We start from the raw sequence: 23184 nt of genomic DNA on the forward strand, positions 1-23184 counted from the left end.
TGATGACCGTCGCGTCTATGGTGAAACCCTGTATAAAACCTCAGTTTTATGTTATACAACCCATAATCACATTCTTCCTCCATCTTACCCAGTTGGTCTGAAAAAGCATTCCATTTCTGATGCCTTCTGTTTGGTTCTCAGGTATTGTGGATACTTCATTTCTACCAAAAATTCATCATCAGATGACTCGTTAATTAATTGCTCTGTCGATTTATTTACAGTTTCAATCACATCTTCAAGCATTTCTGACGACCTCCCTACCTGCAACTGATCGCAATGCCCCCATGAGTTCTTCAAAATAGTAACCACAGCGATAGTGCAGAAGTTGTAGTATTACACCCTGCATATATACAGGGTCTTTCACGAGGAACCTCACCCATATTTATACGGGAAACTACTAAACGTATTTTCATGAAATTCAGCATTTATAAGTATTTCACGATGCTGATGAAATCTAAAATATTTTCAAGGCATGAGCACCTCCGGTTTTTCCGGAAATGACGTCAACTTCCGTTTTTCAAATTAGAACACGATTTTTTTATTGCAGAAATAGATTCCTTAGAAAATTTGAAGTTATTTTGATGTAACATTTTTCAGTTTTGGTTGGAAAATTCTCTCTGAGCGGGAAAATTCGAAAAAAAAAATCGAAAATAGAGCTCCGCTGAAACAAGAATAACTTCGAGGTTTTTGGATGGAAAATTTTCATTTTTGGGATTTTTCAAGATGTAAGATTGATGTATCCACTTTAAAAATCGAAATCGCGATTCATGATACAGGGGGTGAAAAAATCGCTTTCAAAGTTAGGGATGACAAAATCGTGAAAAATTAATTTTTTCAAATTAGAACCCCATTTTTTTATGGCAGATATTGAATCTACTTTAAAAAATAATGTGAGTGTATGCATCACACCCTTGCCCTAAAGTGGATATTTTCTGAGTTATTCACAAAAAACTGTTTTTCGTCTTGAATTTTCAGCTATTTCTTTTCCCTTCACGCCAAAAAGATGAAATTTTCAGGAACTGTTATTTGAACCATGCTGTAGATTTTTCACCCCTTCTTGAAACCGACTTCAAGTTACTATTAGTAGAACCATGGCAAACTCTCGCAGTTATAACTAGAGAAGATGCTCAAAGTTTTGACATTTATTTATACGTCTCAGGAATGCTTCGTGCGTTGCTCTTCTTATTTCATCGGGAGGAAGAGATCTGCAAAAGTGTTTAAAAACCAAATTGAGTTTCAAAACTATGAATCTAAAAATCTAAACAAACCTGAACGCATTTCTGACTCGTTCTATGCAGTGCTCTTTATCAGTCAGGGGAGTTGAGTAGACAATATTTTTTATCCTACCCCAAACATAATAGTCTAAAGGAGTTAAATCGGGAGAACGTGGTGGCCAAAGATTTTGGACCATTGTTCGCCAACCATCGATCTTCAAATAGCCTGTAGAGGATATTTGACACATTGAGTGAATTGTGTGGAGACGCGCCATCTTGTTGATACCATAAGTCATTATGGTTCTGTACTAGCGGCTCAATTATTTGAGTCAATAAGTCAGAATATCTATCTCCTAAGGGAGAACATTCTTTAAATAATGCAAACATGTGTAGTGTTCTATCTTACCAGTTAAAGTCCCATCATAAATGTGAACATCGAGAATTGCATTATTTTTGATGGCGCAAAAAACATTGAAACTCCAGGTCTCTTGAAAGTTCCATTGTCTGAAGTGGTGGTTGTTCTCTTCATCCCAATAATGACTGTTATGCCTATTGAAAGAACCATTCTTTGTGAATTTAGATTCATCTGTCCAAATTATACAGTCCAAAAAGTTTTCATTCTCTTGAAATCGAATCATCATAGCTTCGCAAAACTCTGTTCTCCTGACGAAATCAGTTTCCTTCAAATGCTGTACCCTATTGAATTTATATGGGTGCATTTTATGTTTTTTTAATATTCTCCAAACACTCGATTGAGATAATCCCAGATCAATCTCGGCATCTTTGAGAGAATTTTGAGGATTCACACGAAAATATGCAAGAACTGTAGTTTCGTTGTTCTCATCTTCTACAACACTTTTTTCTGTGTGTATAGTTTTCTTAACGAAAGATCCGACATTTCTCAAGTTTGTCATGGTTCTGTTAATGGTATCTCTCGTTGGTCTGGGTCGGTCAGGAAACCTCTCAATGAACAGTCGAATCGTTCTATCTACAACTATATTACATTCTCCATGAAGTAGAATGAGATTTAAATAATCTTCATTGCTAAAATTAGGCATAGTGATCGATTCTATAACTTAATACGAATTATCACTAAATTAATAGTAAACACAAAATGCTACTGAATAAAGAGGAATTTGGGACATGTAATTAATGATATCTATCATTAAAAAAAAAAGAATGTAAAACATGGTTAGTTTTTGCATATGGTTCATAAGGAATTATTTATTTATCACTGGAGAGAAAACCGATGGCCGATTAGTTGAAATAAAGAGGTTTCTGATACAAATTCGAATCAAAATTCGCCATCTATTTAGGAACAACCTGTAACTTTTTTCTCTTGCATATTAGGGTAGTTAAATCTAAAACATGGTTTAAGTAACAGTTCCTGAAAATTTCATCTTTTTGGCGTGAAGGGAAAAGAAATAGCTGAAAATTCAAGACGAAAAACAGTTTTTTGTGAATAACTCAGAAAATATCCACTTTAGGGCAAGGGTGTGATGCATACACTCACATTATTTTTTAACGTAGATTCAATATCTGTCATAAAAAAATGGGGTTCTAATTTGAAAAAATTGATTTTTCACGATTTTGTCATCCCTAGCTTTGAAAGCGATTTTTTCACCCCCTGTATCATGAATCGCGATTTCGATTTTTAAAGTGGATACATCAATCTTACATCTTGAAAAATCCCAAAAATGAAAATTTTCCATCCAAAAACCTCGAAGTTATTCTTGTTTCAGCGGAGCTCTATTGTAACGTGCGTTTCTCGGAGAAGCCTTAATCTCGAGCGCCAGCTATTCTTTTCAATAGGAAGAATAGCAAACCTACCAGAGTAGCTGCTAGCCAGAGACAGAGCTCGGTGTTGTCTAGGGTAGTAGCGACAACGAAGAAGTCAAAATCGAACTATGTAAAAGTTTATTCACAACTTCGGAAACTAATCACATGTACAAGGGAGATATGTGTGATATAAAATATGAGTGATTCTATCAGTGAAAATACATTCGGGAAATCTTATCCGGTCACGAGCACTTTATGAAATTTATACCGGGTGTAGTGAAAAATTAACGGTTCAATAAAAATGCGCCAACCAGAACTGACGAATGCTAAGGACTTGCTATACGGTATCGGTGTGTAGTTGTATTTCTCCGGGAATGAAACACAATAAGGGCGGGTCGGTTCGAGAATTTTATTCGCTGCCCCAAGGGTTATAGCACACCATGATTGACAGCGAAGAAAATGTCTATTTTTAACGCAACTACGGGATTTCACTGATTACGTGCGGTATCTCTTATTCTCTGCCCCAAGGGTTATAGCACACCATGATTGACAGAAAAGAAGAGATTTCGGATCTAACACTTATGACGCGGAACGCGGACAGGGGGGTTGACGGAACTTTCCCTTCAGTAACGTGCGGTATCTCTTATTCTCTGCCCCAAGGGTTATAGCACACCATGATTGACAGAAAAGAAGAGATTTCGGATCTAACACTTATGACGCGGAACGCGGACAGGGTAAAGAACGATAAAATACAACAGGAAACGATACAGTACAGCAGTGTCAAAGTTAAAGAAGTAACGGCGTAGGTCTAACAAAGAAACTGAACGGTACAGACGGGGACCTACCTCCTTTGTTTCAAGCACTCGAAACTCAAAGGATTTAAAAAGAAAAACTAAAAAATTAATTCTAAGCACTGATGCAAATAACACAAAATGATTATTCTCAACGGCGAAAGTACTACGGAAAATCAACTGAATTTATACCAGAAGTTAGAAACCACGTTAGAAAGCGAAATAATACTCAAGCGAAAGGAAAGCACTGAAGTAAAATTCAAAAGTCAGCCGACGAACTGAAGTAACAGTCGAAAAGTCGAAAAGTGACCGTCGCGGGGGAAAATTTGCTTTTATAGGCATATCCCCTCTCACGGTAAAATCTGAAAATTCCAGAATGCGACAAGACTGAAAAACGTCGTCAGCTCCGGTTTATCGCATATCAACAGATGAAAAACGTCGAAATCTTCAGCGGCATGTAAGAAAAACAACGTGAAATACAGATAAGCGGTTTTTTACATTTATTCTGCCCATCGGAATTAACGTACGGAATATTCGAGAATTAAAATATTTTCAAAGACGGAAATTTAAAACAAAAAAATGCACTAAGATGAACTCCAATTTTCCTCAGAAAACTGGGGTTCATTACACCCCCTCCATCTCGGAAGAAATTAACTTACGATGAAATAGTGAGCTTAATTTCACGACTCTATCTACCCCTAGAAATAATGACCTTACTTTCGCGCGCGTCACCTATACTCGTGACCAGTTTACAATAGCTGTATTCGATAGTACTTATCTTCTCTATGGTTAGAATGGTAGTTCCAATGCGCACGCAGAAACGTCAGCGTCAGTCATTTCGGCGCAGGTCTCCGCCATCTTGTCAAAGCACCTTGTTCAGCGTTCCGTGGACACATGATGTGGGTATTTAATAGTGGAAAATCTTCTTTCTCTATGTGGAAATTCATCTTCATCGCTGGTCGGAAACGTGCCATGCCTCATCCCTCCGGTGAGTACCTAATTTAACTGTGTTTGGCGGGTGTTTGAATTCCATCGTGGTTTTGTAGGTTACCCAGGATTCGTGGGAGCTGCAACAGGTGGAAAGCCTCCAACAGCTCGACGTGGGGGCTCAATGGACCGGTTCACCCCTTTCGACCTGGCCATACGGATGTTGGGACTCTCGGAGCCGGCAGGAGACTTGCAGGTGGGTAATTTCTAACAATAAACTCTCCAATCTTCATCGTTCCTCGTGGTCAACTTTTCTTCTTGGAACGGTTTTTCTCTGTATTCTGTTTTCAGGTAGACGGTGTTTTCTTCAGGTAAACAGTGTTAAATTGACGGTACAATAATTTCGATTCGGTTCAGGACAGAAATTGGTTAGATCTATTGGATTAATAGACGGATATACTCAGTTGCAAGGTGAAACAGTATCCTTTATTGGTATTCCTTACATAAATAACAGATTTTTCGGACAGTTTTAACAGGTTTGATTTATAATTGCATGTTGAACGGATGAAAATCTGTAGATACAATATTTCGGTCAACGGTGGTGCATGTACGGAATTTGAACGGAATTGTAACGGTGTAGTCGGTTATAATTATGCTTAATAACGGGCTTCAGATTTACGAGGTTTCTCCTTGCAGGTAGCTTCGGCTTCTTGGACAGGCACAAAGGGCTAACTCCCTACTGGTTGACATGCGGAACCTGTTCAACTTCTTCCGGGGTGGTTCAGATTGGGTGGATGCACTAGGGATATAACACTGGACGGCAGCCTCTCTTTGACAGTGATGAGAATGACAAGGACAATTTCCAGTTAGTGCACCTACAGTTATTCGGATCAACAGGTAAACAGAATATAATAATATAGTTGGTAACGGAAAAATAACGGATTTACTCCTTTCAGAGGTTATTTCTATAGAACGGTTAACGGATCATGACAATAATATTATATTATGCATGAAATGGTTTTAAATCTTTAATGTGTATGTTAGTGATTTTTCTACCCTCTGTATCTTTCAGGTCGTAGATGACAGGTGAAACAACTTTATCAACGGTAAACGGTCCGGAAAACTTCGGAGCCAACTTGGCGGCGAAACTGTCAACGGCCGAGGATAAAGGACGGTCTCGGCGTAGAACTTTATCTCCCACATGGTATCGGACTTCTCTTCGTCGAAGATTGTAGTGGTGAGCCTGTTGTTGGAAGACACGGTACAGTTTGGTACGGACGAACTCATAAGCCTCCTGGAGATGTTTGATCTGTTGAGTACGGTAAGTCATGTCTCTATTTTCTTCTTCTGTACGGTTGGATTCTCCGTTCATTTCATTATTGTGGGGGTTTGTCGAATAAATCGCCCTCGGGACTTCTAGTTCCCTTCCATAATTTAAAAATGCCGGTGTAAATCCAGTAGACTCCTGTTTAGCGGTGTTGATGGCAAACGTTAACTCTCCTATCTTTTCATCCCAGGTTCGTTGATCGGCTTCACAAAACTGTGCTATCATGGTCTTCAGGGTACGGTTAGCTCTTTCTACAGGGTTGCACTGAGGGGTATACGGTGGTGTGAAACGGTGAGCGATGTTCAGCTCTCGGAGACTGTTCTTGAATAGCCTGCTGTCGAATTGTACTCCATTGTCGGATATTACTAGTTTTGGGCAACCGTATTTCAGGATGACTTGTTCGTAGAGGGCCGAATAAACAGTTTTGGCGGTAGCTTTCCGCAACGGACGACACTCTACCCACTTTGTGAACCGGTCTTGCATTACCACGATGTAGGAGTTTCCCTTTTTTGACCGTGGCAATGGTCCAACTATGTCCGTGGATACTTCTTTGAACGGCGCATCCGCCATTCGGTGTGGTTGCATCTTACCAGGGGTTTTCTGTTGCGAAACTTTGTACTTTTGGCACGATGTGCAGTTCCTCACGTATTTCGCAATGTCTCTAAACATCCCTGGCCAGTAATAATTTCTGGCTATCCGTGCAATCGTTTTGGCAATCCCCATGTGACCTGCTAATTCTGAGTCGTGGTTTTCCTGCAGTACTTCTGTTCGCTGTTCGGATGGTACACAGAGTTTCCAGGGTTGGCCGGTTCCCTCTTCTGTGAAGTCGGATGAGTCCCAGAAATGTCGTAACAGTTTTCCATTTTTAACGGCGTAGTCAGGAAAATTTGTTGGGTCTTTTTCCACCTCCTGTAACTTCTTTTTGTACCATTTGCACTGTGTTGTTTCTATTTCAGCCAGGTATACGGAATCTACGGACGGTAACGATTTAGGTGACGGGCTGTCCGCAGGTGTTTTCAGGGATTTTCTCCGGCCCTGCACCTCAACAGCTTCTTGAATTTTCGGTGTTGGTTTGGCAATCAGTCGACCTTCCAGGTAACAGTCCGCGGTACTGAGGTTAATGGAAAAATTGAACCTTCCTAAAACGTCCATTCCTAGAATGAGGTCAACTGGTAAATCAGGCACCAACAAAAATTTTACGTCGGTCAAGGAATAATCAGCCAGGTGAACGACGGTAGTGTAGAGTTTGGGTGTTGTCGTGGGTTGACCATTTGCAACCACCACGAAACCATTCTCAACATGTTGTCCGGTGATTCCCTTGCTTTCACACTGTTTTGCCACTTTCCGACTTACGAAACTCTTCGTGGCTCCCGTGTCAATTAATGCTTTGTAGTGCTCTCCGGCTATCTTAACTTCGACAAGCGGTCGGTTATCATTCCAGGCAGTCGATGTTATGGGAGTCAATGTGTTGGGAGATATGGTCGACTCCTTCTCCATACCTCCGTCTAGTTTTCCGGACGGCAGGGACAATCTCGTGAGAGAATGTTCTCCCTCTGACATCGAGAACAGAAAATTTTCGGTGGCCTGCGACATTCTCGACGCATGTGGCCATATCCACCACATCGGAAACACTGTGTCTGGAAGGACACTTTCCTCCCTGATGATGATTGGGTCCGGTCAGCGTGGTTATTTTCGGCTCGACGACGGGGTGGCGGTGTTGAATTTCCGGATCTACCTTCGGAGCTGTCTCCAGAAGTTGGACGGTGTGATTCCTGTTGCCGGACTATTGACTCTCTGGATCTGAGTGGCCTTGGACGGCTTTCCCCCGGCGGAGAAAGTCGTGTCTGGTTGGCTTGCGTCGGCGGTACTGGTTCTCTGTGACCGGTTGTTTGGTGAACCTGTTCTACGGTATCCACAGAAAAACTCGCCTGATATCGGTTCAGCTGACGGGGAGTGTACGTTAGGTGAGGTTCCTCCACGAAACCTGGTTTTGAGGGTGGCCGGGTGTACTGGCTCATCTGCCACTGGACCAGTTCAAAAACTTTCCCCTTACGGAGAAGTTCATCATACGTCTTGGTCTCCTGGAAGGCCAAGGCCTGCTGTAAGGGCGGGATCAACCTCTGTCGGATAAGTCGGATCTGCTCCACCTCGGATGGTTTTGTATAGGTGAGTTTCTGGAATAAGTTCTGCATCCGGGTAACATACAGAAGCAGCTTTTCTTCTGGGCCCTGTGTTCTCCTTTTTATCTCTTCCAACAGATTCTCCTCATAGTTGACAGGCAGAAATGCTTCTTTCAGTTGGTTGCTGAAATCTTCCCAGTCCTCGAAAGTACCTCTCCTGGGAATAAACCAATCCCTTGCATCTTTTCGTAGTAATTCGTAAACTGATTCGAAAACTTGTTCCAGGGACACTTTACGGGATTCAGCCAGCCTCTCCACTTCCTCAAGAAATCCGGTCACACTTCCAGTGCCATCAAATGAAATGTTCCACTTGTGTACAGGGACAGTCGGTATTGTTGATCGGGACTCCGGTTCTGATCTGGCAGGTGTAGTGACAATTGGTCGGTCAGGACCCATCCACGGTGCAGGTAAGTGTGGAAAAGACACCCTTCGGGTAGAATTAATGCATCTACCCTGTGTCAGACCCTCAGGTGTTGTTGTTCTACAGTCCTGTGACTGCGTGAGAGGTATCGCTGGTAACTGTCGCAGTAACGCTGTACATGTCTGTCTTGTCTCATTCATGACCTGTTCTAATGTTGGATTCCTTACAGGTGTACCAGTACGTGAGACATCCATTGCTACAGGAGGATCGACACCATCTCCCAAGTCGATAAGCGATGGCTCTCGGAGCCCTGAAATCCTCTCCGGTTGGATCGGCGACACTCCAGGTGAACTGGGCACTTCCACATCTAAGAGAGACCTCTGATGTCGGTTAGATGGCTGCGGCTGTTCACGATTGCTCTTTTTACGTAGCTCCTCTAGTGTTTCCAACGCCTTAGCTGTAGTTGCCTTCATTTGTCCAACTAGTTGTAACTGTGTTGTGTCTGCAGTAACAATAAAGTCCAGCCTTCCTTGTATGTGTATTAATCGGGTGTAAATTCGCGAAAATTCGTTAGCTGCATTCTCATGATTGAAGTTCTGAAGGGATTCCACTAAATCGGTGAGTTTATTTTGGCAAATCTCAATCTCGGAGGCGGAATTCAATGATGTTGGGGGTAGTATAGGTTCATTAGACTGAAGTACTTGTCGTAGTAGACTCCGTTTAGTCATCACAGTACCCGGTATCGATTGTCCTCTCAGTTGTAATTCGTATGTAAGTTCATCACTGAGTAACCGGTTTACATCCATGTTCGACATATTATTTTCAACTAAGTCCGATTCAGAACGCACCAATCTTTCACACTCGGTATGTCTTTCACAATCCGTTTAAGTTCTAAGTCCAACCCGGTGAGTTAATCGTTAGCTAACCTACTCACTTAAGTTCGAAGTGGGTATCGGTGTAACCCCAAAAAAAAAAAAAATAAAGTCTAAGTCCCGGTGTATCAAAAAAAAATCTAAGTTCAAGTCCCGGCGCACTAAAATAATCTAAGTCCCGATGTATCGCACCAAAAATTTTACAAGTCCAACGTTACTCGAAAAAAAAAATTGTCAATCAGTCCCACTAAAGTTCGAAAAATATTCGCGAAATACCGCACACACTCGCAAGTTGTCTCGTATAGTCCGGAAAATGTCCCGAAATTCGAACCGCACCAGAACGCACAGGTTAGATTCCAAATAGTTTTTCAAGTTCAATATCCAGAAAATAAATCGCAATAGGTTTCAGAAAAATCAGCAATAATTGGTAAGTTTCAACAGTACAGGTCAAAAGAAAATAAAAGCAGGTAGACAAGTTATCAATAGGGTAATAGGTGATTCATTATTATCAAACCTATTAAATTTTACCAATTGTGACAATAGATTTTCAATGTTCGGAAATTCACTCACCTTCAATACGAAATTCAAACAGTTCAATTCAATAAATCAGAAATAATAAGAAATCGGAAATAATTTTCACTGATACAAAGGCGCAATAACAGTTCAGTTTTCAATAACTCAATAAAGTAATCGACAAAAGGAATAATCAAATAATTTCCAATAGGTTTCAACAATAGGAAAATTTTCAGAATATAGTCCAATTCAATTCACAGTATAACAGTTCAATACAGAGTGGCAGGTAATAAAACACAGTTCAAGTTTATTTTTCACAGTTCTCGGTTCAAGAAATAGTTACTCACTGTTCTTAGATTTTACTCACTGTTTCGGGAATTCACTCACTGTCCGGTTAATGTTTCTCACCTCTGTTGTTTCCTTCTGGATTTTGCACTGTCCCTGCTCGTTGCGCCATTTTTGTAACGTGCGTTTCTCGGAGAAGCCTTAATCTCGAGCGCCAGCTATTCTTTTCAATAGGAAGAATAGCAAACCTACCAGAGTAGCTGCTAGCCAGAGACAGAGCTCGGTGTTGTCTAGGGTAGTAGCGACAACGAAGAAGTCAAAATCGAACTATGTAAAAGTTTATTCACAACTTCGGAAACTAATCACATGTACAAGGGAGATATGTGTGATATAAAATATGAGTGATTCTATCAGTGAAAATACATTCGGGAAATCTTATCCGGTCACGAGCACTTTATGAAATTTATACCGGGTGTAGTGAAAAATTAACGGTTCAATAAAAATGCGCCAACCAGAACTGACGAATGCTAAGGACTTGCTATACGGTATCGGTGTGTAGTTGTATTTCTCCGGGAATGAAACACAATAAGGGCGGGTCGGTTCGAGAATTTTATTCGCTGCCCCAAGGGTTATAGCACACCATGATTGACAGCGAAGAAAATGTCTATTTTTAACGCAACTACGGGATTTCACTGATTACGTGCGGTATCTCTTATTCTCTGCCCCAAGGGTTATAGCACACCATGATTGACAGAAAAGAAGAGATTTCGGATCTAACACTTATGACGCGGAACGCGGACAGGGGGGTTGACGGAACTTTCCCTTCAGTAACGTGCGGTATCTCTTATTCTCTGCCCCAAGGGTTATAGCACACCATGATTGACAGAAAAGAAGAGATTTCGGATCTAACACTTATGACGCGGAACGCGGACAGGGTAAAGAACGATAAAATACAACAGGAAACGATACAGTACAGCAGTGTCAAAGTTAAAGAAGTAACGGCGTAGGTCTAACAAAGAAACTGAACGGTACAGACGGGGACCTACCTCCTTTGTTTCAAGCACTCGAAACTCAAAGGATTTAAAAAGAAAAACTAAAAAATTAATTCTAAGCACTGATGCAAATAACACAAAATGATTATTCTCAACGGCGAAAGTACTACGGAAAATCAACTGAATTTATACCAGAAGTTAGAAACCACGTTAGAAAGCGAAATAATACTCAAGCGAAAGGAAAGCACTGAAGTAAAATTCAAAAGTCAGCCGACGAACTGAAGTAACAGTCGAAAAGTCGAAAAGTGACCGTCGCGGGGGGAAAATTTGATTTTATAGGCATATCCCCTCTCACGGTAAAATCTGAAAATTCCAGAATGCGACAAGACTGAAAAACGTCGTCAGCTCCGGTTTATCGCATATCAACAGATGAAAAACGTCGAAATCTTCAGCGGCATGTAAGAAAAACAACGTGAAATACAGATAAGCGGTTTTTTACATTTATTCTGCCCATCGGAATTAACGTACGGAATATTCGAGAATTAAAATATTTTCAAAGACGGAAATTTAAAACAAAAAAATGCACTAAGATGAACTCCAATTTTCCTCAGAAAACTGGGGTTCATTACACTATTTTCGATTTTTTTTTCGAATTTTCCCGCTCAGAGAGAATTTTCCAACCAAAACTGAAAAATGTTACATCAAAATAACTTCAAATTTTCTAAGGAATCTATTTCTGCAATAAAAAAATGGTGTTCTAATTTGAAAAACGGAAGTTGACGTCATTTCCGGAAAAACCGGAGGTGCTCATGCCTTGAAAATATTTTAGATTTCATCAGCATCGTGAAATACTTATAAGTGCTGAATTTCATGAAAATACGTTCAGTAGTTTCCCGTATAAATATGGGTGAGGTTCCTCGTGAAAGACCTTGTATAGATAGATAGATTTATTTATCGTGCTATTACATTCGGTACTGCTTACACTTATCAATTAAAATAATAAACTACATGAAAGTCGAAAGAAGAAAAACATATAAACAAGCCTAGAAAATAAAATAAATAATAAAAATATCACAAACATCAAGTTATATGTGGAATTCGTCGATGGTGTAAATGATTTTCTTTCCTTGATATTCTGATCATTTTGAATCCATTAACCAGGGCCGTCGCTAGGGAGTCGCGCCTAGGAGAGAGGATTAAGAGGCGGCATTTTGAGTTGGTCGAGAAAAAAATCAACATATGTAGAGATTCAAAGTATAGAATGGAAATAAATGCAATTCAGTCGGCAAGAACATAGAAATTTATCTAGGCGCGTGCTTACTCGTGAAAACGCAATAAAAAAACTTTCAAAGGTGCCACATTCCCATTCTTCTTATAAATATCCCACTGTAGGTAGTGGCCATTTCCATTTTTTAAGAGTTATTTATGTTATCAAACTGCTCTGCTTCTCTTTGATGAATATTGACTACTACTGTTTGGATTTTGGAGCGGCTTATATTACATTTCGGACACTATTTTCTATTTTATTTCCAATTCTTCAATCAGAATTCGGAATGTTGGTTCCGGAGAGGAGTGTGAAAGACTCGAGAAGGTATTTAATTTCCATGTTCCTATATTCAGTGTTCGAACGAAAAGAAAGCGAAAAGTTCATTTCTGAATCAATTCATTATATCATTTATTTAATGTTTATTGCTTATAGAATGAGTTAATAATTTGAATTTTTTTGTATATTCTAACCATAGATTAAATTAAAATATAGATGGATCACTCTGACAAGTGGCGCCACCTATTGTTATGGTACACTAATCACAAAAATTATTCTAAATTTGATCGTTAGGTGTCACTGCATTTTGAGCTTTCGATCGTTATCACTCGTGAATGACCGTGATCTCCGCCGAATATTCAAACGACTGATCAAAGAGATCTATAGACCGACAGATGTATTTTTGATTATCTATCAATTTACGAATTGACATAATTTTCTAATAAATTATTCAATAGACGAAGCGAAATGTCTGCAAGAGTGAAGTCGTGCTGTGTTTATGGGTGCAAAAATCGTGATGCAAGAAGGTAATTATGCGACATTACATTGAATTCGAAAGACCTTAAAACCTTTATTGGACAAGTTCATAGGATGTTCGCTACTTCCCCAAAGTACAATTAAACATCGCCCTACAATACTCTGGAGGAGGCAGGGTTTTCTCACTGAGGTTTCTTCTCTGAGATCTTGTATCATACGCCGAATTGTATAGTACCTCATTACATCAACCTCTACTGAAACTTTTTCATGTCATACATATGCTTTATTGTTTGATATTCAAAAATGTGTTGCTGATATTCAACAGAATATGTGTATATTATGTATAAATATTGAATTGTTTTTGTGATTAGGAATTATGGTACTTTATGAGAAATGTTTTTGTATAATGAATAAGTTTTGTAATTAGAATAAAGTGAATTTAAAAGGTAATTTCGATTATAAAATGAATCCGTGTTTGAAGAACAATGCAATAAATTTTTCAATTATGAACTGATTTTTTTTTCGATTCTTCGGATCAGAGAAAAATCCAGATAAAGATTCGTATTATTCGTTATCTCACTGCAATTTCTTAATGAGCAATTTATTTCGAATGTTTCTCTGAGTTTCACTCAGAAATTTTCAAATATATTCTGCCTTGATCATTACAAGAAAATTAAAAATGAGCGTTACAGAAACCCTTTTTATTTGGTTTCGTCGAAAATTAGTACATGTACCGTAAAAACAGATGACGCTGAAGTTTGTTTTTCGAGTGGTCCATCTATTCTCTGTTCATTTAATCTATGATTCTAACTACGTATTTGGATTAGGATCTCGAAAAGTCATTGAAGGAAAAAACTCTATAACTCTTTATTTTTGAAGCATTGTTTCGGCAGCGACTAACTGGATGGAAATCTATAGGAAATCCTGAATAATGATGCTTACAATACATTCAATATTTCATATTTGTAATATTTCCACAATTTAGGAAATCCTTATGGTTGAAGAAAAATATAAATATAGTTATTTGATTTTTCAGAATTAAATTAATGTTTTCAATTTATAATTTTATCTTATTCATTATATATAATTCCGCTTCCGATTTTTCACCACTCGTTCATAGCTCATAGTTAAATAGGTTCAGGAATTATGGAACTTAAATAAATAGAGAAAATTGCTATTTTTAAATATCTTAGCATTTATGTTGATTCCATTGCATATTTCGCATATTCAATGATGTTTGCATATTGCCCTAGTAACACAACTTTCTATCTTAAGAGTTTGGCAAATAATTTAGAGAAGGAAAATGTTTTTTCCGAGAAAAAAGTGGAAAGACAATAATTAAATTACAGAAACTCATTTTGCTGATATTCATCTTATCTTGTATACAGGATGTTACCAAGTAAGTGAGAAAGTTTTTGTAGGATGTTTTGTAGGATTCCCTGTTCAATATTGAAGGAGGCCTCTCATATTAACTAAAGCTCTCAGGCCTGTCTTTGAAAATGGATAAAAAAAGATTATTTATTCATTGGAATTTCTGGACATTTGAAGGAATGGCATTTTGTGGGCATGTTTAACAAAATAGTAAGGCCCCCTATAAATAGTTTCTCAATCTTGTTCTGATTTTTGAAAGGGGTGAAACATGTAACCAAAATATCGTTTTTTACTAGAACTTTTTTATTACAATTTCTCAATTTGAAAAAAAACCATTCACTGGAAATCTTTTCTGACTCTTTCGTATTTTGAATCCGTAAAAGCAAAAGTTTCCTAACAGAAAATAAAATAAAACGTTTGTGCATGAACAGATTTCTTCTGGGAACGGAATTGAGAAACTATAGCATATGGCTGTGAAGACTTTTGATTTCTACTGTAGCCTTCTCATTGCTGAACATGCCCACAAAATGCCATATTTTTCAACTTTCCAGAACTTTCGAGGAAAAAATTATAAAAATTTGTTTTTCTCATTTTTGATAGCTCGTAATTTTATGATGATTGAGACTTATTAGTTTACATTACATTACATTACAGAAACTTTCGCACTTGTTTGGTAACACAATGTATACAGGGTGTGGCGTAATGAATGAATAATATGGAGCCTGCGGGTAGAGGACTCTAAGGCGGTTCAGAAAAATATATTTTACGTTCAGTAAAAGTGCCGTGGTTTTCGAGATATTGGAGATTTTAGAAAATTCAAAAGAATCACACCCTTCGCCACTCGTTTTGCAGGCAAGACCTCAAATGAAGGAATTTTTTCAAACTGTTTTTTGGATAGTATTCCTGGATAGATGATCTATCGAATGTGATTCATTATTTTTGAGGTGCATTAATAGTGCTTCATGAAAAAAGATCTAACTCAACTTTGCCGTTTTGCTTATTTTTTTTCATAAGTTCAACCTAGCGCGGTTTAAAAAATAATATGGTTACCTGAGAGCCAATGCAAGAAAAAATATGCCCGTTTTATTGAGATTCCGAAATGGTATAACTCTCTGTATTTTCAGCATTTTTTAATACAAAATAAATTCCTATTGCAATCAGTTGAGGCCTAGTTTAATGTAAACACTGTTTCTAAAATTTTTATCCGCTAAAATGAGAAATGCATGCAGAATAAAGCAATCATCTATAAGAAGGTATAGAGCATGTACTCGTATGGTGGTCTTTTAGAGCATCTTTTGTGAAATTAAATTCAATGAAACGATACTCATTTTAAAATTGTTGATATGCAACAAAGCTACGATTCATCAGAAAGTGCTATAGAGCATGTATCAGAACTCATGGTGGCCAATTTAAACATCATTTGTGAAACTTTATTCAATAAAACGATATTTTAAAATTGTTATTTTTTCTCGTTTTCTTTTATTATTGAACCCCAATGTTGTGAAATCTATATTCAAGTTAATTTCAAGTTATGAATTAAATTTCAGCATTTTTGTAACAAAAAGGTCTTGACTCAATGTAATAGAAATTAAATTTTGGCTTTTTTTTTTCTGAATTACAAAAGTGCTCAAATTCACTTCGTTACTTGAAAATCGCTCAAAAACTATTAACTTTATAACTATAGGGCTTAATAATGAAAGAATATGAGAGAAAAAAACCAATTTTAAAATATCGTTTAATTGAATCGAGTTTTACAAAAAGGGTTCGAAGTGGGCATCAGCAGCTCTACTTAATGGTTTACAACTTCTTATGAATAATTGCTTTATTCTGCTTGCAAGTCACATTTCAGTTGCTAAAAATTAAAGAAAAAGGCTTACATCAAACTCTGCCTTGACAATTGTAATTTATTTTGTATTTAATGCTGGAGTGAGTTATACCATTTCAGAATCTCAGTGAAACAGGCATGTTTTCTCTTGCTTTGGCACTCAGGTAACCAAGAACTTTTAATAAACATAAAATATATTTTTCTGAGCCGCCATAAGGTCCTTTACCCGCAGGCTCCATATTATCCATTCATTACGCCACACCCTGTATATTATTCACCTTTTATTAATACTACAAGTATTTTAAATTTTTTGTAATAGTTTGACCTATGCTGATTTTTTGTTGTTGAATATTTCTCCATTGTTGATTCAATTTTTCAGAAATTATGGAATTTCACAAAGTTGAATTCCCTGCTATGGCGCCAATTTAGAGTTTGGCTAGCGACGGTCATGTCATTCGCAGTTGTGGTTGTAACAGTAACTTTTTGAATAAATTGTATATAATTTGCTTCATTCAAGTTGAGGATTTCAGTTAACATCAGCCATTGCATGTAATCAAATGAAATGAAAATATTTCCCCCTAACATCAAAGAGTCTTCATTCGTTGACAGCTTCACTGAATGCTCATAATTTCTTACAATAACTCAAGCCACAATCGATGTTATATTATACTATTGTGAAATTTACATTCAAAACAAAATTTTCTTTCATAATTTATCATTTCAGAATGGTAATATGAAGTTGGATTAAATTTATTCTCTTGATAGTATATGTTGCTGAACTAAAGATCAAAGCAATACAGTTGAAGAATCTCTGAAGTGTTTCGATCTATACAAGCCATTTTATCTATCCATGAATCATGAGACTGATCGAATCCAAGCCATATCTCACAACACAAGTACTTTCTTTTGTTCATTGCTCTTGTATCTATGATATTGCATATGTCATGCATTATGACTGAATAATTATATTACTACTATGAAACACTCACCTCTGGTGGTCCATTTTGTCCAACAAAAAATTCATACATTTTTATGCCGTTCCCATTTGTTTTAGCAAATGATCTTTTGTTTTGCTCAATTTCAAAGTCAATTGTATCGTTTTCTTGTCTGATTCTTTCCATAATTAACTTGTTAGTTGTATTCTTAAAACTCCCTTTATGGGTTGATTTTCCGGCATTTTCCTTGATCATCTGAAATCTGTTTTTAACTCTATCTCTATAAGATCTTGAATCTGTCCTACTCGGACTTTCAACTGATGCTTTTTTATCAGCTCGTAGAATTCCATCAGATATTTGAGAATTTTCTTGCGTGTCTGACAATGTATCTGATTTTTTTGAAAAATTTCTATCAGGCTTTCTATCTGGACTTCCAAATAAGGGAGACTGAAGTGGCTTTGAGTTAGAATTATACTTGATCAAGAATAAGTTTGTTAGATCGTTGTTGCCATCGCCTTTTGATGATATTTTAGAAGAATGTGGTGGAGATCGTACCTTGTTGTCCCTTTTCATGAAACTTTTGGAAGAATGTGAACTATTAATCTCTTGAAGTTCCAGTTCCTCCTGAAAAAATAACAAAGATATCATATGAAATGACACAGATTCGGTTTCAAGAAATTCGATTATTCCAGTTGCATTCAGTTTATTCCGGTTATTTATTTCCTGAGTTCTTCATCGAATTACTATTATTGAAAATTATAATATGTTTTTATATAATAACTAGCTAGGTGTAGCAAGATATTTTCAAAATTGTTAAAAATATGAGATATTGATACCAGTTGTGTGTTAGGATTATCGAACTCAATGAATCGAGCGAATATTTTTAGCGAAGAATTATTGCAAATTAACGCTTCTGAAGAGTTATTTTTTATAATAAAAGTTGCTTTGCTAGTGCTAGCAAGCTTGAGAAAACTCGAGGGATTGTTGATTATATTCAGACTTTTTTAGGTATCCATAAAGGCAACCAAAACCAAGATAGATCGTATATTATCTGCCGGTAGGGGATTGCAGGCTGCAAATACTCTATTAGAGATAAAGTTGTGGCCTTGGTTTGTTCCAAATTTTTCCTTCAGCAGTTGGAAATTATGTCCTCTGAGGTGATTCAGCGGTGTGGTGCAAGGGGTGTAATAGCCCAAATATCAATCTCTCCTGCTAGTGCTAGATCCCCTGCTAGATCACTGACGATGGCGATCGAGGTCCAAGTTGAGCGGTGAAAAGTGAAAACTGAGACTGTACCCTAAGCCGTGGTGTAAGAAATCGTGCCCAGGGCTGAATGGCACCGGGTGGAGTGTGTCGCGAATGATTCCCTGGGGAACAGGGTCGCATACCGAGCGGTGTTCAGCACCACCAAAAGCACCAGCAGATCTGCTGGTATGACGTGACAGTCGGCTGACTGAGGCAGTGGCGGCCCGTGGCACTATGAGATGGTGAGGCATATCAGAAAAAAACACGAACCTCAAGGGATCGCCAAAAACGGTTTGCTAAAAGCAAAGTTCGCAATAAAGGATAAATGTAAATAGCTATCAGGAATTAACTATTATTTTTATTCTCTAAAAATTGGTTCGTTATATGCGAAAGTTCGCTGAAAACGGAGCCGTTGTAAGCGAACACTACTGTATACAGGGTGTCTTCAAAGGTAAGGCTTTTTTTTGGAACTCATCAAATAAGTCGTCTCACCAAAAATTGTCTACATAAAATATCCAAGATGGCTGAGATACAACTCCTAGAAGTTCGACGAAATTTCATTAAATTTCAAGTACGGTACTGTGGAAGATGACTCCGTCATCGCAAAAACGAAACACAACATATAAACATATGGCTGGACAATGAATGGTTCAGTACCAAGTTCATCGGATTAGATGCATCAGGTCACTTTTGAGATAATCATAATTGGTATATCGTTCAATTCAGGATGAAAAAAAAAATTAGAAAATCGAGGCAGTTTCTTGAAAGTGCTATGGTAGTTATGTTGAAAAAGTGCTATGATATTTTCCCATTTCATCTCATTTTCAGGACGATTGTTGGAATGTTCGAACAAGAAGATTGTGATGCCCATTGTGGAAAAAATCGTGAATAATTGAAACCAATTTTATTGGTGAGATTTTGAGTATTCTCTGGAGAATTCTCTACCAAATTTTGGTATGAAAACAGCAGAGATTATTTTGTATGCAACTGAACAGTGAATTCTACCGAAAGTGGGTATGTAACGGTAAAGAATTCACGGCGCATGAATTCTCGAGAAAATTCTCTAGAGAATTCGCGGCTGTTGCAAACGGGCTAAAGTTAGTAAAAAAATAATGAGAAAAATTCGGCAATCCTAAGTTCCCATTTTCATTACCACGTAAATATCGAACGAGCCAACATCCTAAACGAAAACACATGGTCGAATCAGGAGATAAGTATTTTCTCACTGCTTTGCGATAATTCACCTAACAAACGGTCTAAGGTGTATTAGGATCTATTTCAGTAATAATTTTCGATTTTTTTTTCAACTTTTTCATTTTAAGAGTTTCGGATATTTTATTCTTGGTGAAACGCTTCATTTTAACCACTTCTATTCCGTTGAAAAAAAAAACTCACCTTCGGAATTACTCTGTATACATATCTACACATAGGAAAATAATTCTTTGCCTGATAATTCTTTTAAACTTCACGTATTCTTGGTATATCCAAGCGCTATCTCCCGATTCCCGAACAGTGCAGAATAATTACAGTTTGCCGAGGACATGGAAAGTACGCTGTACGAGAGCCGAGGCATGCCTCAAAATGATCATTAGAAGCAGAAGCCGCTTTCAAAGGCGTGTGGATATATTCGCGTCGCATCGATGTAGATCACGCGCTAGACAAGGATGCGCGTAGGCATGCCTCAAACCTCTTACTTCTCAAAGAGGAAGTGGGATGAATATAGAAGAATCGTAAGATTGAGCAGGATTATTATTGAAAACAGAGTGCCGTACGGTATGATGGGAAAATTCGAAAATTGGACTGAAAAGATGATGAAATGGATTAATAAAATATTCGATTAATACGTGTAATCTCGAGCATTTATTTGGTGAGGCACTGCCTCACCTGCCTCATAGGACAAGCCGCCACTGGACTGAGGACAAATATTACTCCTCATGGCGGCTGACACATATGCCACGCAAATAAATTTTGCAACACTGCATAGCGGCAACCGATACTTTTCGTGCATTGAACTAAAGTTCAATGTTTTCGTGTGACACTAATGCCCATCACATTCTGTGGGGTAGCACTGGGGTCAACCCGAGGGGTGAGGCGCTAATTGACTTTCTGTATTCAACAAGTCTTAACCTAATGCCCCACAACATCCAGCTTCCTAGCTCGTTTGGTATTGGGCTCTATACGGGCAAGTTCGATATCTTGGTGTGACACTGGACCACAAACTACCGTGGAACAAACACATTGAGATTCAATCGAGCAAGGCTAATGTAATTTTTTTGTTTACTCGAAGAGTGCTTGGTAAGGGATGGGGCTTTAAACCACACATTATGCACTGGTTGTATACTGTAGTGGTGAGGCCTATCCTAAACTACGCATCTCTTGTGGGGTGGACTTCCATGGGGAAGAACTGCAGCCGCACCATCATGACTACATATGTCAGAGGAACGCATGCCTAACCATAACGGGCGCTCTGAGATCCACCCCTACGGCAGCCCTGAGATCCACCCCTACGGCAGCCATGGAGTTTCTGCTGGGTTTACCTTCTTTACACTTTTGTAGTTACAGAGGTGGCTATGAAGACAGCTCTTAGAGTTTGGGAACAGGGACAATGGCACGATAGAGGACTGTGCAGGGGGCACGCGAGGGCTTTCAAGAAGGTGAAGGATGCCAACGCGTTCTGGCCTGCACTCTGGAGAATATCAGCAGAGGGTTCTCCAGTAAACACATCTATTATTGTGACAGTCAGGGAACCCTGACATCCCTTCCAGAGCAAAGGGTTAACACACACCTAATAGAGGAATGAAGGGAGGCTCTGCAGAAGATAGGCTCTGATAGCATTGTGAAAGTCCCCACTCAGCTTTTGTTGGGCCGGGACCGGCGCTGCTTATATCTGTCGTCCATCTAGAACTTCTTCTAATAGATGGCTAGACAGAAAATTTTCAAGGAATTCGCAACGAAAGAACGTGCTCTTTGAATCGTCTGTCTTCCCTCTTCAATGCGATCTTACCTTGAACACCTTTCCTGCTAGTCGTTAGGTATTCTATAGAATGCCTTGGCAATGTATGAAATGAATAATATTTCATACATTGCCTGACCTTTTCAGACATTTTATACAATTCGGTCAATGACTAAGCATTGTATAGAATGCCAGATCATACACATTGCCGGTAACATATACATGGAAATCACCAGCAGATAAACCTGATAACATTGTCCGCAACCAAATTGACAATATTTTAGTTAATACCTAGCCTTAATACAAAACAAGCAAGTTTTCTGAAAGGCCTGGATGACCTGCATTCACCATATTGGGCTATGGCCAACGACTGATGAAACACCCTGTATACTTACTAACCAAAGTATATAAGTTATTCAAGTATATTGTAGCATATTTTCAGGGCATTTTCAAATAACCCCATTACATGGCTACTTGAAAATTTGCACTATTTATATTTTCTCGAAAAATGGTGGGAGCTAGAATTTTTTTCTTACTGTGAGAGCTTATTTATGAGTTATTTTCATTTTAGTAAAAACTACATAATTTGAAGTTCACAGTAGTATCCACCCTGCATGCATGTTACAAAAATAAAGTTGTCGAAGTAAAACAGTATTCAATACAAAAAGAAGGAATACTGTATAAAAAGATATACAGTACTCCAAGCGCCTAACCGGACGCATCGGAAGAATGAAATATTAATGGAATCAACAATTCCGGAGGAATTGTCGTTCCAATAACGTGAGTTAGTCATGAACTATCATAGGAAATCCCAGAGAAGTCGAAAAATTCAAGTGCAACTGTAGACCGGTTTCGGGATCATTTTCCCTCGTCAGTACAGTGTAGCACTGAATCTCTCGATCGGAGGATGGTGGTCTTATGCGATCTTGGGACGTCGCTTTGAGATATCTCATCACGATACGCCACCTGTCACGCAAAGACTGAACCAAGCCTCACTTTCTCTGCAGACTCCTTGGGAGCCATGAACTGTTGTAGGAGTCTGCAGAGAAAGTGAGGCTTGGTTCAGTCTTTGCGTGACAGGTGGCGTATCGTGATGAGATATCTCAAAGCGACGTCCCAAGATCGCATAAGACCACCATCCTCCGATCGAGAGATTCAGTGCTATACTGTACTGACGAGGGAAAATTATCCCGAAACCGGTCTACAGTTGCACTTGAATTTTTCGACTTCTCTGGGATTTCCTATGATAGTTCATGACTAACTCACGTTATTGGAACGACAATTCCTCCGGAATTGTTGATTCCATTAATAAAACAGTATTCATTTGAGGATAAAAAAATTCAACGAATTTAACAGTCCCTCGGACCAAAAACATTTCAGTCAACCGAGAATTTTTCCGGTTTCCCGGGTGGTTAATCAACATAAGCGCGATCGTATTGTAGATCGTAGTGTGTTCAACCTGCGTTTAATGGCTTGGCGCATAATTATTTTCTGGCTAGCGCTATCATTCATCGGTGTAACGTATAGGTAACTATATATGGAGGATCCATAAATGTAACATAAACTTACCTCCATATTTACTATTTCTTGAAAT

At 38.4% G+C, this 23184-nt stretch overlaps 1 protein-coding gene and 1 long non-coding RNA gene across 2 annotated transcripts in view; one reads left to right on the plus strand and one right to left on the minus strand.

The window, feature by feature from the left end:
• LOC123322762 (coiled-coil and C2 domain-containing protein 2A) overlaps window positions 1-17998 on the minus strand; it is a 52958-nt gene extending 34960 nt beyond the window's left edge. Inside the window, exons 1-2 of the mRNA XM_044910776.1 lie at window positions 17447-17998; window positions 89-267 (exon numbers count right to left, since the gene is read on the minus strand). Coding sequence (XP_044766711.1) covers window positions 89-267; window positions 17447-17965 — 698 coding nt within the window. The 5' untranslated portion in view covers window positions 17966-17998. The remainder of the gene's footprint in view (window positions 1-88; window positions 268-17446) is intronic.
• LOC123320699 lies at window positions 12980-13707 on the plus strand. The gene is made up of 2 exons (XR_006538787.1): window positions 12980-13311; window positions 13368-13707. It is a non-coding gene; the product is annotated as an uncharacterized LOC123320699 (long non-coding RNA).
• Window positions 17999-23184: the final 5186 nt, after the last annotated feature.

Source organism: Coccinella septempunctata, chromosome 1 (assembly GCF_907165205.1).
Source record: "Coccinella septempunctata chromosome 1, icCocSept1.1, whole genome shotgun sequence".
NCBI classification, from domain to species: Eukaryota; Metazoa; Arthropoda; class Insecta; order Coleoptera; family Coccinellidae; genus Coccinella; species Coccinella septempunctata.